The sequence below is a fragment of the Gopherus flavomarginatus genome, chromosome 12 (assembly GCF_025201925.1).
Source record: "Gopherus flavomarginatus isolate rGopFla2 chromosome 12, rGopFla2.mat.asm, whole genome shotgun sequence".
NCBI classification, from domain to species: Eukaryota; Metazoa; Chordata; order Testudines; family Testudinidae; genus Gopherus; species Gopherus flavomarginatus.
The window spans coordinates 13,195,434-13,209,038 of record NC_066628.1 but is presented as its reverse complement, the minus strand read 5'-3'; the positions used below and the strand labels follow the sequence as shown (position 1 = coordinate 13,209,038).

The 13,605-nt window shown below is 49.9% G+C and overlaps 1 protein-coding gene across 3 annotated transcripts in view; it reads right to left on the bottom strand.

Moving 5' to 3' along the window:
- Positions 1 to 238: 238 nt before the first annotated feature.
- Positions 239 to 13,605, bottom strand: part of LOC127032783 (zinc finger protein 665-like) — a 30,157-nt gene continuing 16,790 nt past the window's right edge. For 2 of the 3 annotated variants that reach the window (XM_050920369.1, XM_050920368.1), the window contains exon 5: positions 239 to 12,157. In XM_050920369.1, the coding sequence (XP_050776326.1) occupies positions 9,969 to 12,157 (2,189 nt within the window). In that variant the 3' untranslated portion in view covers positions 239 to 9,968. The remainder of the gene's footprint in view (positions 12,158 to 13,605) is intronic. The other variant, XM_050920370.1, reaches the window with a different exon arrangement.

The following is a 13,605-nucleotide window of genomic DNA, read 5'->3' as shown; positions in this document are numbered from 1 at the left end:
ATCACTGATTATCACCTAGGCCCTTATTTTCAATAGACAGAGAGCGGCTCTCATTGCACCAGTGAGCTCCTCAGTACATTGCTATAGTCACACCAGTGCAAATTCCCCTAGGGCAGCCAAGTCCGAATAGAGCAGGTACTGGCTTAGCTTCTCCAGGGTCCAAGGACGTCTCCTTTAGCTCTGCTCTCTTCTTTGGCACGTGGCAACAAGGGGCTCCAATAAAGCTGCCTCCACAAGGTTGGGGACAAACAGATAAAAAGGTCAAGTTTATTTATTTACAGGCTCTAACGCTACCACTTGGGCTATTTACAGAGGATACAAAAGCAGAGCAAAATGGAAACAGGCTCAGAAAACTAACAGCAACTCTCATAAAAACACTCCAAAGGGCCGACACTTAAGTAAAATACAGGACTATCAAAATGAAACTCGTTTGCTTCTATAACCATCAACCAGCTCCGCATCTAGGATCCTAGCCCTAGAGACAGGTTGTTCCCATCATCCCTCACCCAGGCAAATCCACAACTCGGCCTGCCTCTGCTGTCCCAGAGGGACACAAGAGAGCATTTAGGGCAAATACTGAGACCATGTCGACATGGGAGAGATTTCCTGGCATGGCTATTCCATTCTGGTCTAGTTTAACTATTCCATCCTAACTCCCCCAGGGGGAATCATTTCAGAATAATTACATGGAGTACTCCAGAGTAAAGTCACTTTTTATTTCCCAATAGTGCGTCCATACTGGAGAATTATTCTAGAAAAACTATTGTACAATAGTTATTGCACTACAGCTATGCTGGTCATTTCCCCTCCCCCATAGACAAACCCTCTGCTGTCCTTCAGCCTTCAGCAAAGATGCTGCCCAGACAAACCACTAAGTGTAGTATAGCTCTCAAGAGCAGCTTTTCAGAGAGCAAGGATGGCCCAGTGGTTAAATCACTGACTTAGGACTCCCCAGCTCTTGGTTCAGGTCCCTTCTCTACCACCGCCTTTCTGCATGACCTTGGGAAAATCACTAAGGCCTGGGCTATGCTACCAATTTTTCCAGCAAAGCTTTGTCAGTTGGGAGAGAAACAAAATCATGTCCCCAGAGCTGTGCTGGCAAAACCCCCATGTAGCCACAGCTTACCCTGGCCAATGAGCCCTTTTGTTGGCATAGCTTATGTCATTCAGGGAAGTGGTTTAACTATACCAGGAAAACAGCTGCATCTCCATGGGGTGGGGGGGACTCAGCCAGGATACTAGAGTGATGTATGTAGTGCGGTCTGTGCCCTAGCGTCTCTGTGCCTCTGTTCCCCGTCTGTAACATGGGCATGTTAGCATTTACCTACCTCACAGGGGCGTGTGAGATGCTACAATGATAAAAGGGTTAGACAGAGTTTAAACAGGCCTCTTCTTACTGCATCATCCTATTCCCCATGTATGTCTTTACTTTTTCCCAACTTTATACTGATAACACGACGAAGGGATATAGCATTTACAGGTTCAAAGTGCAGAGCAGATGTTATGCAATTCACCCTCACAGACCCAATGCAAGGTGAGTGGGTAGCACTGTTATCCCCCCGTGTTACAGACAGGGAAACTGAGGCACAAGAAGGCAACAATGACTAACTCCACCCGAGACAGAGATTTCCAGCAGAGCAAGGATTGGAAACCAGGGCTTCCCCAGGCCCAGCCCTGTGCACAGTCCCCTCCAGACCAGACCAGCCCACCCCTCTCCCATGCTTTTCATCTGGCTCATGCGTCATCTCCAGAGCTGAGTCCAGTGGCAGACTCACTGTCGGTGCTGACGATACAAAAAGAGCCCAGCTCCACACTCAGTTCCCAAGCTGAGTTTGTGGGACTGGCATTTAAAAGCAGGATCTTTTCGACTTCTCCACTGAGTCGTCACTGAGAGACAACAAACCCAATACAATTTTGCAGTCACTTCCCCAAGATAGAACCGCACTTCAGCTGCCTCTTTGTTCCCCTCAAGAGAACAGGCATAGTGCATTTCTTTGGCAGTGCACGTGGCCAGAAATCTTTGTCACCTGCCTATCCATTTTCATCCCTCCGTTTTCATTTCCATGGCCCCACTGGCCTAGTTTTCCTATGGCCCCAGGACACATTTATAGCACTGCCAATTCCAAGATGTTAAAAAATCAAGAGCCAAGCTCCAAAAATCATCAGACTGATTTAAAAAATCAAGAGGTTCTGTTTAAAAAAATAATCAATTTAGGGATTTTCATTTTGCTTTCGGTTCACATTCAGGTCCAATTTTCAAGTTTTTCTCTTCAACCACAAAGGCTAGAAACTGTTTTAAATGAAAGCTCAGATTCACCCCTAATCACATGCCTCCAGAAGCTGGGGCTTAAAGGAAAACATCAAATGTCACAAGACTCATACTAAACTTGTGAGAGTTGGCAACCCTATGTTTAGTATCATTCAGCCCCCTTTTCACAGCAACTCATCGGTGTGCCAAGTCATTGTATTATCACTGTATTGGAATAGCAATGCTACAAGGACCCTGACACCAGCTCTGCTGAAAAGGTTTAACTAGAGAATAGGGTTTTTTGGTCTTGACACGGTATTTCAGTAATGCTGCCTACAGAGGTGTCACAATCTCTGCCATTCACTTTAGTGAGTTAAAACTTGCTCATGCCCTAGAAATGGAGGAACTGCCACACTGGATTAGGCTCCACATAGTCCCGTACCCAGTCTCTCACAGTGGCCAGTGTCAGCAGCTTTAGATGAAGGTGCATTTATACAATTCCCTTCCTCAGGGGGAATTTTGTTCCTTACCTCCATCAGCCAGTGACTGGTTCGTGCCCAGTGGCAGGAGCGTCATAACATGCCCGCGTTTTTCGCCTTGGTCGTGGAACGGCAGAGCTTGTTACCTGCAGCAGGCCTGACTTTTCTGAAGAGACTATTGATTTTGGTTGCCTCCATTTTTGGAAGCATGACTTGAGACCCTTTCCGGGGACTGCTTTTCAGAGAGGGGGGCTCAGCACCTTTCTGAAAACCAGGCCACTTTCAAAGGCGTCTTAAGCCACTTTGGAAAATGTAGCCCATTCACAACTAAAGTTTTTATGAAACACTCACTACTCAGCCCATTGCCACAGTAATACCAGTGGGAATGAGTTCCACAGGTTAATTACACACTGGGTGCAACTACTTTTTCTCTTCTATCATCTTTTAATAGGTGACTTTTAAATTCCACCATGTGCTCCCTATAGTGGTTGTTATGGGAATGGCATGAAGGAGAGCACCCACTGTACTATTCATTCTCTCCATCATGCCACCTCCCCTCTACACTAAGTCCTGACCTTTATAAATCTATCAAAGACCCTGATATTCTTCTTTGCCCTTCTGCATCACATCTCTGTTTGTGCCATATCCTTCCTCCTGTGGGTAGAAGACAGTTGGCTGCAGTACCCAAGATGAGGGGTGGGTTGACCCTTTAGGGCGTGGCCTTAGAGGTGGGCATTTTCAAAGGCAAGTGGCGTTGACTGAGCTGTCTAGTCTTCCCATTAATTTCAGCAAGAGCAGACTCAGGGAATCATTTCAGAAACCACCCCCACTACGTTTCCAGTGATACTCTCAGTACAGCCTTCTGTCTCCTTTGGCTGGATGCGGTTCAACGCATGCTGTTCTGTGTCAGGTGCTCCCAATGCTACTGCAGCAGTAACCTCCCTGGTCCCCAAAAGCCTTCTTCATAGTGTACCAGTCTTTGGTACACCCCACCCTAACAGGCTCACCACTTAAGCACCCCTACCCTGCCCATTTTCGCACCCCAGCAACAGGTCTGCTGCTCTAGGTAGCAGCCTCGTTGACAGAGTTGGTTCATGGTTTGGGCATACCTCACACCTCTAGCTGCAGACAAATGTATTCCCATTCAGACCTAGTGCCTCTTTGTTGCCCATGCCTTGAAATGTCACTGGAGCATTTATCATTCCAAAGGGAAGCACAAGCAGGCAAACTGGCCAGCGTTTCCAAGGGCTGACTCTGCCATGGAGCCTTTAGCAGATATGGTACCAATCTATCATCCCATCAGCCTTTCCGATTGGTTCAGCTTTCAGACTCTCAGATCCCTGTGACATGCCCTCAAACTGTCCATGAAGAGATACATCTCACAGTTTTTCTAGGGAGATGCCTCTGACGGCTTCTCAGAGTCACTGGCATGGAAACCCTGCATACAATTTGTACCAGCCCCTTTAATGAGCAGGCAGAAGCATCTGCACTATGCTTCCATCACCAGCAGAACAGCTCTCATTGTAGCACAAGAGCTTGGTCTAGCATCAGCCTTATGTGCTTCCCCAGAAACAGTGGTGACAGGTGAAAAACACCTGTTTCTTCTTTCAATTTGCACCATTCACAAATTTCCTCGAAAGTACATAATAAACCCCCCTCAGATCAGGCATCCTTCAGCAGTGTGTATACAGAATAATTGTTTAAAGCTGTGGAGGTTATTCTTCATCTTTCACCATCACCCTCAAGTGAAAGACCAACAGCTGCTGTAACAGTCTCTATGCTCATGACTGCGACAGCCCTGTGGCTCTTCCTGACAATGCCATCCCTTGAGATCTTGCTCCTTGTCAATGTAACATTCCTTCTGGCATTGATACTTCTCTGGTTCTTGCGGGTTCACTCCATGTGTAACATTTCCAGTTCCAGCTGCAATAGCGCACACTGGTGTCCCACCAAAAAATACCTCATCCTTATTGCTGAACAAGATCATGTGTCTGAATCTTTTGGTCTTCTAGTTCACACACAAGATTGAGTCTCAGGTTGCACAAAGGCCTCTGTTATGTAGGCTATACCTCTCCTGATGCAGTTCCTTCTTGATATCCCTGTCTTTCTACCTGTTTTTCTATTTAACAGGTCTAAGTGTCTGTCTTCAAAGCATCCTGTCATTGCGGAACCTAAGGTACTAACACAAAATTAAAGGCTGCAAATAATTTAACATCTAAGTTTGTCACTTAATCAGATTAATTGATTTTATGGTTCCTCACCGTATGCATGAAATCAAACTTCAAACCAAAACCAACAAAGGTTTTCTTCTGTCATTTCAAGTGTCTGTTTCTTTAAAACAAGGAACCTCCTGGACCAAGTAACTCTGAATATTCAAACAGATCTCTGGATCAGCTGGCACTTGCATTCCGGTTCCAAGTTTCCCATCCTGATGATGAAAAACCCATTCATAGACTTTGTGGGAAGACTGTTTTTTTCACTGGGCTGGGGGTGTTTATACTCTGAAGCGTCAAACCCCACTCTGTCAGAAAGAGATGCTCCAAGCCAAAACCCAAATTTGAAAATGCTTGGGGATTCCAAATCTCATTTTCCTTTTCTTTCATGACCCAAGAAAAAGCTAGGATGATCCCAAAACACAAGAGTTCAAAAGAAGCCTGGTTCTTTAGTCAGCTGTACAGTACAGTTTTCTGGGTCTTTTTATGGGAGGGTTAAAAACATATATTTAAGTCCGAATTGTTAGACCTCAGTGCCTAAACTGTTAGATATTAGACAGACGTTTAACGCACTACTGGAAGGCACTCAGATGCTATGGTGATGAAAGTGGTATAAAAAACACTCGGATAGAATAGTATCAGAAGGGTAGCCATGTTAGTCTGCATCCACAAAAACAACGAGGAGTCCGGTGGCACCTTAAAGACTACCAGATTTATTTGGGCATAAAATTTTGTGGGTAAAAAACCCACTTTACTAGAATAGAATTCTCAGTTGGAGTTTTTCACATTGACGCATCTAAATGAAATCTGCCTTGTTCTCAGGGGCACTGGGCATCCATAAAGACTATCAGTGTCAAGGAGAAGCAGCAGTATTTCATTTATTACTATCAAGGGTGTAATACTTGGGGCCCCAGTCATGGGCCAGGAGCACAGCAGCTCTGAAAAATTAGGCCACTCATTTAGGCTGGAGTTTTCCAAAGATGTAATGATGTATGCAGTGTTGTTGTAGCCATGTCGGTCCCAGGATGTTAGAAAGACAAGGTGGGTGAGGTAATATCTTTTATTGGACAAACTTCTGCTGGAGAGAGAGACAAGCTTTCGAGCCACATGCAGCTCTCCTTCAGATGTGTGAAAGGTACTCTGGGGAAGTCTACACTGAAAATTCTGCATCGGCACAGCTGCAGTGCTTCAATGAAGACATTCTACGCTGACAAGAGAGAACTCTCTCAGTGGCACAGTTAATCCATGACGCCAACATAGCACTGTCTACACTGGCACTTAGGTCAGTGTAACACCACTTGGGGTGTAAGCAATGTAGTTATACCACAGTAATTCTGTGGTGCAGACCAGGGCTCAGAGTGTCACAGCTAAATTCAAGATCAAACAGATAGTTCAGCATAAGTAATAAGCCCTTATTCTAAGGGACCATTCAAGGCAGAATGTGACTAACGCCCTTGTAGTCACAGAACAAAAAGGGGGTTAGTGGGTTACGTAAATATAATAAGTCATAAATCCAGTGTCTTTATTAAGACCATGATTTTAAGCGTCTAGCAAAGTTATGAATTTAAATTCCCAGGCTCATGTTTTGAAGGTGTGCAGCAGGTCAGATATGGGGGGATTACTTTGTGACAAGTCTTCACACACTGGTGATAAAGTTGTCTTATATTATTTTTATGTGTGAGTTCATTTGAGAATGAAGTGATTGCCTGGCCACTACAACTATGTCGCTTAGGGGTGTGGATCATTCACACCCGAGTGATGTAGCTGATATCAAGTAATTCTGCAGTGTAGACCTGGTCTAAGTTTCCCAAATCTGAAGAAGAGCTCTATGTAGTTTATAAGCATGTCTCTCTCACCAACAGAAGTTGGTCCAATAAAAGATATTACCTCCCCCACCTTGGCTCTCTAATGATTTAATAAGTTAATCTGCATGCTTGCAACCACTTTGCATGTCATCATAAACTGCAGCTTCTGGCAAACAGAATCTTGGGAATCATTAAAAAAGGGGTAGATAATAAGAGAGAAAATATCATATTGCCACTATATAAATACATGATATGCCCACATCTTGAATACTGTGTGCAGATGTGGTGGCCTCATCTCAAAAAAGATATATTGGAAATGGAAAAGATTCAGAAAAGAGCAATAAAAATGATTAGGGGTATGGAATGGTTGCCATACAAGGAGAGATTAATAAAACTGGGACTTTTCAGCTTGGAAAAGAGATGACTAAGGGGGAATATGATAGAGGTCTATAAAATCATGACTGGTGTGGAGAAAGTAAATAAGGAAGTGTTATTTACTCCTCATAACACGAGAACTAGGGGTCACCAAATGAAATAAATTGGCAGCAGGTTTAAAACAACAAAAGGAATTATTTTGTCACACAACGCACAGTCAACCAGTGGAACTTTTTGCCAGAGGATGTTGTGAAGGCCAAGACTATAACAGGGTTCAAAAAGAACTAAATAAATTCATGGAGGATAGGTCCATCAATAGCTATTGGTCAGGATGGACAGGGATGGTATTCCTAGCCTCTGTTTGCTGGAAGCTGGGAATGGGCAACCAGAGGATGGATCATTTGATGATTACCTGTTCTGTTCATTCCCTCTGGGGCATCTGGCATTGGCCACTGTTGGAAGACCGAATACTGGGCTAAATGGACCATTGGTCTGACCCAGTACGGCCATTCTTATTTTCTTATCTTCTGACACTGCTGTGCCCCCAGCAATGATGGGGCAGGACATGGGGTTACACAAACCTTGGAAAGCTGCAGGGAGATGGGTGGGTTGTTGAGTGTGGAGAGAGCATCTCGGTGCTGTCTGAAGGGTGCTGAAAATGCTGGGGAGGATGGATGCTGAAGTGTCAGAGCTGCTGTCTGGGAAGCAGCCAGGGGATCATGTGGCTTGTACTGATCTCCTCATATTCCATCCCTGCCAGCTGGGCCCAGTGCTGCTGCCTTCTGCTTTTCCCATGTGTTCCTTCCCTGCTGGGATCCAGTGCCAGTGGGCAGCAAAAGGCAAGTCAGGGAGGCACCTTGCCTGCTCATGTGTAGCAGAAAGAGGGACCTGAAGGCAAACACTTGGGCGGGTGGTGCATGAAATTCCAGCTGGGATGTGGGAATAAGTGACAGCAGTTGCAAAATGCAAGGGTGATTTGGGATATGCTGGACACTTGGCATTTGGATACATCAGCCTAAATATGGATTTAAGTAGCCTCAAGTATTTGCAGCTACTTGCTACCACACTGACTCTTCCATTTCTTAAATGGTCTGGGGCTGAAGGGGAATCTCTCTTTGGGTATCAAGTAGTGTGCTGGGAGGGTGGCTAAGTCTGGATCTGTCCTCCCAGACTCCCTCCTTCTTCATTACAGTACAGCAGGTGTTTAAAACACAGCATTCTCCTCTACGAATAACAGGAAAATAGATTTTTAAAAAATATTTACAGAGTCTAAAACTATCACCGGTGTATTTACAAGGTTACAAAAATTTTAAAAAAGAAAAATCAAAACAGACTTGGAAAACAGAGTTGCAAGAGCAGTCAGAGATAGTAATTGATCCAAGATGGAAGCAGAAATATGGGACGAGCCAAATGAAATTAGTTTGAGTGATAACTGTTACCTAGCTTTTCACTGATGATCCTAACTAGAGGCAGTTGAAAAACAGGGTGGAAGGGGAGAGGAAGCAAAAAAATAAAAATAAAAATGTCAGGTCCAGTTTTCAAAATTTCAAAATTCTAAAATTTGCCCAGAAGTTTTGAAAGTCCAGACAATGTTGGCCGTGCTCTAGAGATGTTCAAAAAGAAGAAGGAAAAAAAAAAAAGGAGGGGAGGAGATTCACAATCAATGTTGGAAAATTAATTTCTTGTCTTTTCTTTTTCATCAAAATTCAAAAGGTCAACATAATTTTTCATCAAAATGTGACAAATGTTGACCAGCTCTAACTCTAACCTTCCCCCACCAACCTATGCTTGGTCTACAGGTACAGAGATGCCAGTCCTCCAGTAGCCCACGCAGTCAGAGGCTCAGCTTGCTAGGCTGTTGTGTCTCTGGACACTTGAACTCTGCAGGGTAGGGATTGAATTGTTCATTCCACTCTCCAGAGGAGCATGGGACTTTGCTGCTGCTCTCAGCACAGGATGCTTCCAGTCTCGGCCTATCTGCCTTTCCATTCTGGCCTGGGCCTCCTAAGATTCCTTTTACAACAGCACCATGATACCTGTGTGGATCACACAGAGTGAAGATGGAGAGCATCAGAGATGGAGAGGGCTCAGCAACCGCCTTGCCCAGAGAGGGGCCAAAGCTGGTGACGAGCCAGGGAGGGCATCTGGTCCAGCGCTGCAGGGCTGAATAAGGATGTCGTCCGGCAGAATCGGAGGGGCCACTGGTACAGGAATTGGGGACATGGAAAGGAGAAGTGGAGGAACTAGGAGTGCCTGGGGGAAAGGCCAAAAGGATGGTAAGCAGAGAAGAGGTGGATGGCATGAATGCCGAAGGAAGAGAAGGACTGGGGAAAGGAGAAAGACAAGACCAGCTTCATAGCCATGGCCCCACTGCAGTATCACTAGCCCCATGCCTTTACAGGCCCCCAAACAATCAAGAAGTTGGCTTAAAAATACTAAATTCAGCGTTGGCATTATTTGGCTTCTGGTGTCTGAGTCGCCACGGATCATGTTTTCCTGCATTTCTCTGCAACCAGGAGGACGACAAACTTTCAAACCTGAGGGTCTCATGAAAATCCCCTGGCTCCAGGAACTGAGGCTTTAGGGAAAACGGCAAATATCATGAGACTCACCATGAAACTGCAAGAGACTTGGCAGTGCTGGTGGGGATGGGGGTGGGAGGGAGTGGGGACGATGGGAGTGTTGGAGAGAAAGGCGAGATTCATGGGGTACCAGGAGCGGGAGAGTTGAGATTATGTGGTGCCAGGTGGGAGATTGGAGGGAGACAGGCAAGATTCATGGGGAATAAGAAGGGAGGCAGGCAAGAATTAGGGGGAGCAAGGGGGAACGGTGAAGCTGCGGAAGGTGGTTAGTTTATCAGTGATGAGGCCGGGGCGCCGGATGGAGCAGGCGAGGGGAAGGAAGGGTGGGGGAAGCCACGGGATGGGAAGGACAGGGCCCAGGGCAGATCCAGCGGGTTGTTGGAGAGGGCGGGGATGGAGATGGGTGAGGGGGAGGAAGGGAAAGAGGGTAGAGCGGGGAGGGGGGCAGAGGAGGTACCCAACGGGGAGGAGAAGGAGGCAGAGGAGAAGGCGGAGGAGGCCTGCAGGGGGTTGCTGGTGGCAGCAGCAGCGGAGTTCTTGGTGGCGGAGAGCAGCGAGGGCTTGTCGCCAGCATGGGTGCGCTGGTGCCGGTTGAGGTGGGAGCTGCGGCTGAAACACTTCCCGCACTCGGGGCACTTGTAGGGTTTCTCGCCAGTGTGCACACGCTGGTGGATGGTGAGCTCCGAGCGCTGGATGAAGCTCTTGCCACACTCAGAGCACTGGTAGGGCTTCTCGCCCAGGTGGGTGCGCTGGTGGGTGATGAGGTTGGAGCTGACGCTGAAGCACTTGCCGCACTCAGGGCAGCGGTAGGGCTTCTCCCCAGTGTGCATGCGACGGTGGATGGTCAGGTCTGACTTCTGGATGAAGCCCTTTCCACAGTCGGGGCAGGCGTAGGGCTTCTCACCCGTGTGGATCCGCTGGTGTTTCACAAGGGCCGAGCGCTGCCCAAAGCCCTTCCCGCAGTCTGTGCACTTGAATGGCTTCTCCGCCGGTGGTGGCAGGGGCTTCCCCGCTGCCAGGCTCTTCCCACAGTCCATACACTGCTGGGCGCGCAGCCTGGGATGCAGCACAGGGGCTGAGATCCCACCCAGGCTCTTCCCGCAGTCGGTGCATTTGTGGGGCTTCCCTCCAGCTGCTGCCTGGGCCTTGGGGCCAGCGCCGCAGGCCACATAGCTCTTCCCGCAGTCCGTGCACTGGTGGGGCCTCTCGCTGGCATGCACCCGCTGGTGTTTGATCAGCGCCGCGCTCTGGCTGAAGCAGCGTCCACAGTCAGAGCACTTGAAGAGTTTGCCGTGCTGGTGTGCGGCCAGGAAGCCCTTGAGGTGCTCGGGGCAGCGGTAGGAGGCCTGCTCAGCAGCATGGATCTTCTGATGCCGGTCCAGGTGGGAGCTGACGCTGAAACTCTTGCCACAGTCGGGGCAAGTGTAGGGCCGCTCGCCGGTGTGGACGCGCTGGTGCCGTTCCAGGTCGGAGCGCTGGATGAAGCGCTTGCCACAGTCGCCACACTGGAAGGGGCGCTCGCCGGTGTGGATGCGCTGGTGCTGGGTCAGGTTGGAGCTCCGGCTGAAGCGCTTGCCACAGTCACCACACTGGTAGGGCCGCTCGCCACTGTGGGTCTTGCGGTGCTTAGAGAGTGAGGCCCGCTGGGCAAAGCACTTCCCGCACTCCGGACACTGGTGGGCAGCCACCGCCTCCTCCTCCTCTTCCTCCTCAGCCTGGCAGGCCCGGTGACGGGCTGATGGGCCGCCGCCACAGCCCTTGCTTCCTCCGCAGGCATGGTGGCGGCGCTGTTCCCCCAGGTGGGTGCGCCGGTGCCGGTCCAGGTGGGAACTGACACTGAAGCACTTGCCACACTGGCCGCACTGGTAGGGGCGCTCGCCGGTGTGGACACGCTGATGCCGCTCCAGGTCCGACTTCTGGATGAAGCTCTTGCCGCAGTCACCGCAGTGGAAGGGGCGCTCACCGGTGTGGATACGCTGGTGCTGTGTCAGGTTGGAGCCGCGGCTAAAGCACTTGCCGCAGTCGTCGCAGCGGTAGGGCTTCTCCCCTGTGTGGATCTTCTGGTGCTTGGCCAGGATGGAGCGCTGGCGGAAGCAGCGCCCACACTCCCCGCACTGGTGCGGCTTCTCCGGCGTCTGCACCCGCTGTGCTGCCCGCCCGCAGCCATAGTCCTTCCCACACTCAGTGCAGACGCCTGCCCCCCGCTGCTGCTGCGACAGTGGGGGCTCTTTCCCCTTCTTGAGACTGGCGCGGCGAGCGGCTTTGCCCTCTTGCTTCCCCAGCACAGGGCTCTTCTGCTGCGGTGGCTGCCCTTCCGACCGGCACTGGCTCCCACTGGCTTTACCCTGATCAGGGCCCTCGGTTTTTCCTGGCAAGGCCTCAGGTGACTCCGCCTTCTCAGAGCCTTCCTGTAGGGGAGTCTCCTCCTCGTTGTCACTTGGCACCCCGTCACCTGCTGGCAAACCCAGACACAAGTCAGTCCCTGCACCGAGGGGGAAAGGGAGATCAGCCAAGGTGGGGATCAGCCCAGAGAGCTGCTGGGCAGATGGAAAATTCAGGATCTGAATCCCACTCCTCCCCAACCTTTTCCCAGTGGAAAAAAAGGAGGGGACCTACTCTGCATCCACACCCCATACGAGCTCTCAAGGGGAGGGGACTACCCCCAGGTGTTGTGGGAAACTGTGAGTGATGGCTGCCAGGAGGATCCAACAGCTGTTGGGAACAATCCTGACCTGAGTGAGATGTGGCAGAACTGGTGGTGGTGGTGGGAGGACGATGGGGGAACCACCCATTCTGCCTTCGTTTATTCTGCACTTCAGTTATCTACAGCTGCCTGCTCACTCTCACTTAAAACCATCTCTCCCTGCCTTGAGCTGGGACAGTGCCCACCCACTTCTCTGTGCTGTCTCCAATCCCCTCTCACCTTCTCCTGGTCTGCAGGACCACCCAAACAAGCCCCTGCCCTCATCTCGCTTCATACCACCTCATTCCCCTAGTCAGAGCTGCACGGATACCAAACCTTCCACTTTCCACAATGGCTTAAAGCAAAGGTGGAGATTCCAGGCTAAGTAGCCTTGAAGTTGTGGTGAGAAAATGCGCTCTGACGCGACCATGGTGGGGGACACAGTTAAGGATGGTTGCAACAAGGTTTTGATTTCAAACTAATTCTCAAACCACTCTGAAATCCAGACGAACGGTGAGATCAGCTTGAAAACTGGCATGCCAGCTAGGGTTGCCACCTTTCTAATTGCTGGTAACTGGACCCCTGAGGCCCTGCCTCTGCCCCACCCATTCCCCACAAGGCCCCACCCTTGCTCCACCCAGGAGCAGAGCCAGAGTTTTTGGTGCCCTAGGCGGGGGTCCTTCCGCGCTCCCTGTCGTTGGCGGCAATTCTGCGGCGGGGGGTCCTTTTGCAGCTCCCAGTCTTCAGGGCACTTTGGCGGTGGGTCCTGGAGCGAGTGAAGGACTTGCTGCAGAACTGCCGCCGAAGACCTGGAGTGCGGAAGGACCGCGCGCTGCCGAATTGCCACCAAGGGTGGCAAAATGCCACCACCACAAACCCTAGCGCCCTAGGTGACCGCCTAGGTCGCCTAAATGGAAGCGCTGGCCCTGTCTCCACCTCATCCCTCGTGGCCCCATCCTCTTCCCTGCCTCATTCCTCAAGGCCCTGCCCCCATCTCTCCCTCCTCTCCCCTGTCGCTTGCTGGATCGTGGCCACCTCTCACCCCAGCTGAGCTCCCTCTGCTTCGGGGCTAGGACAGGAGTTGCTGCAGCCTGACAGGGAGCTTGCCTGCAGGTAGGAGGCAGCCCCAGCTGAGCAGGAGTTGGCACAGGTTAATGAGTCAATGCCGCACCCCACCACATGGTAACCGTATTGTTGGTGTCCAGTCAGTACATCTGACC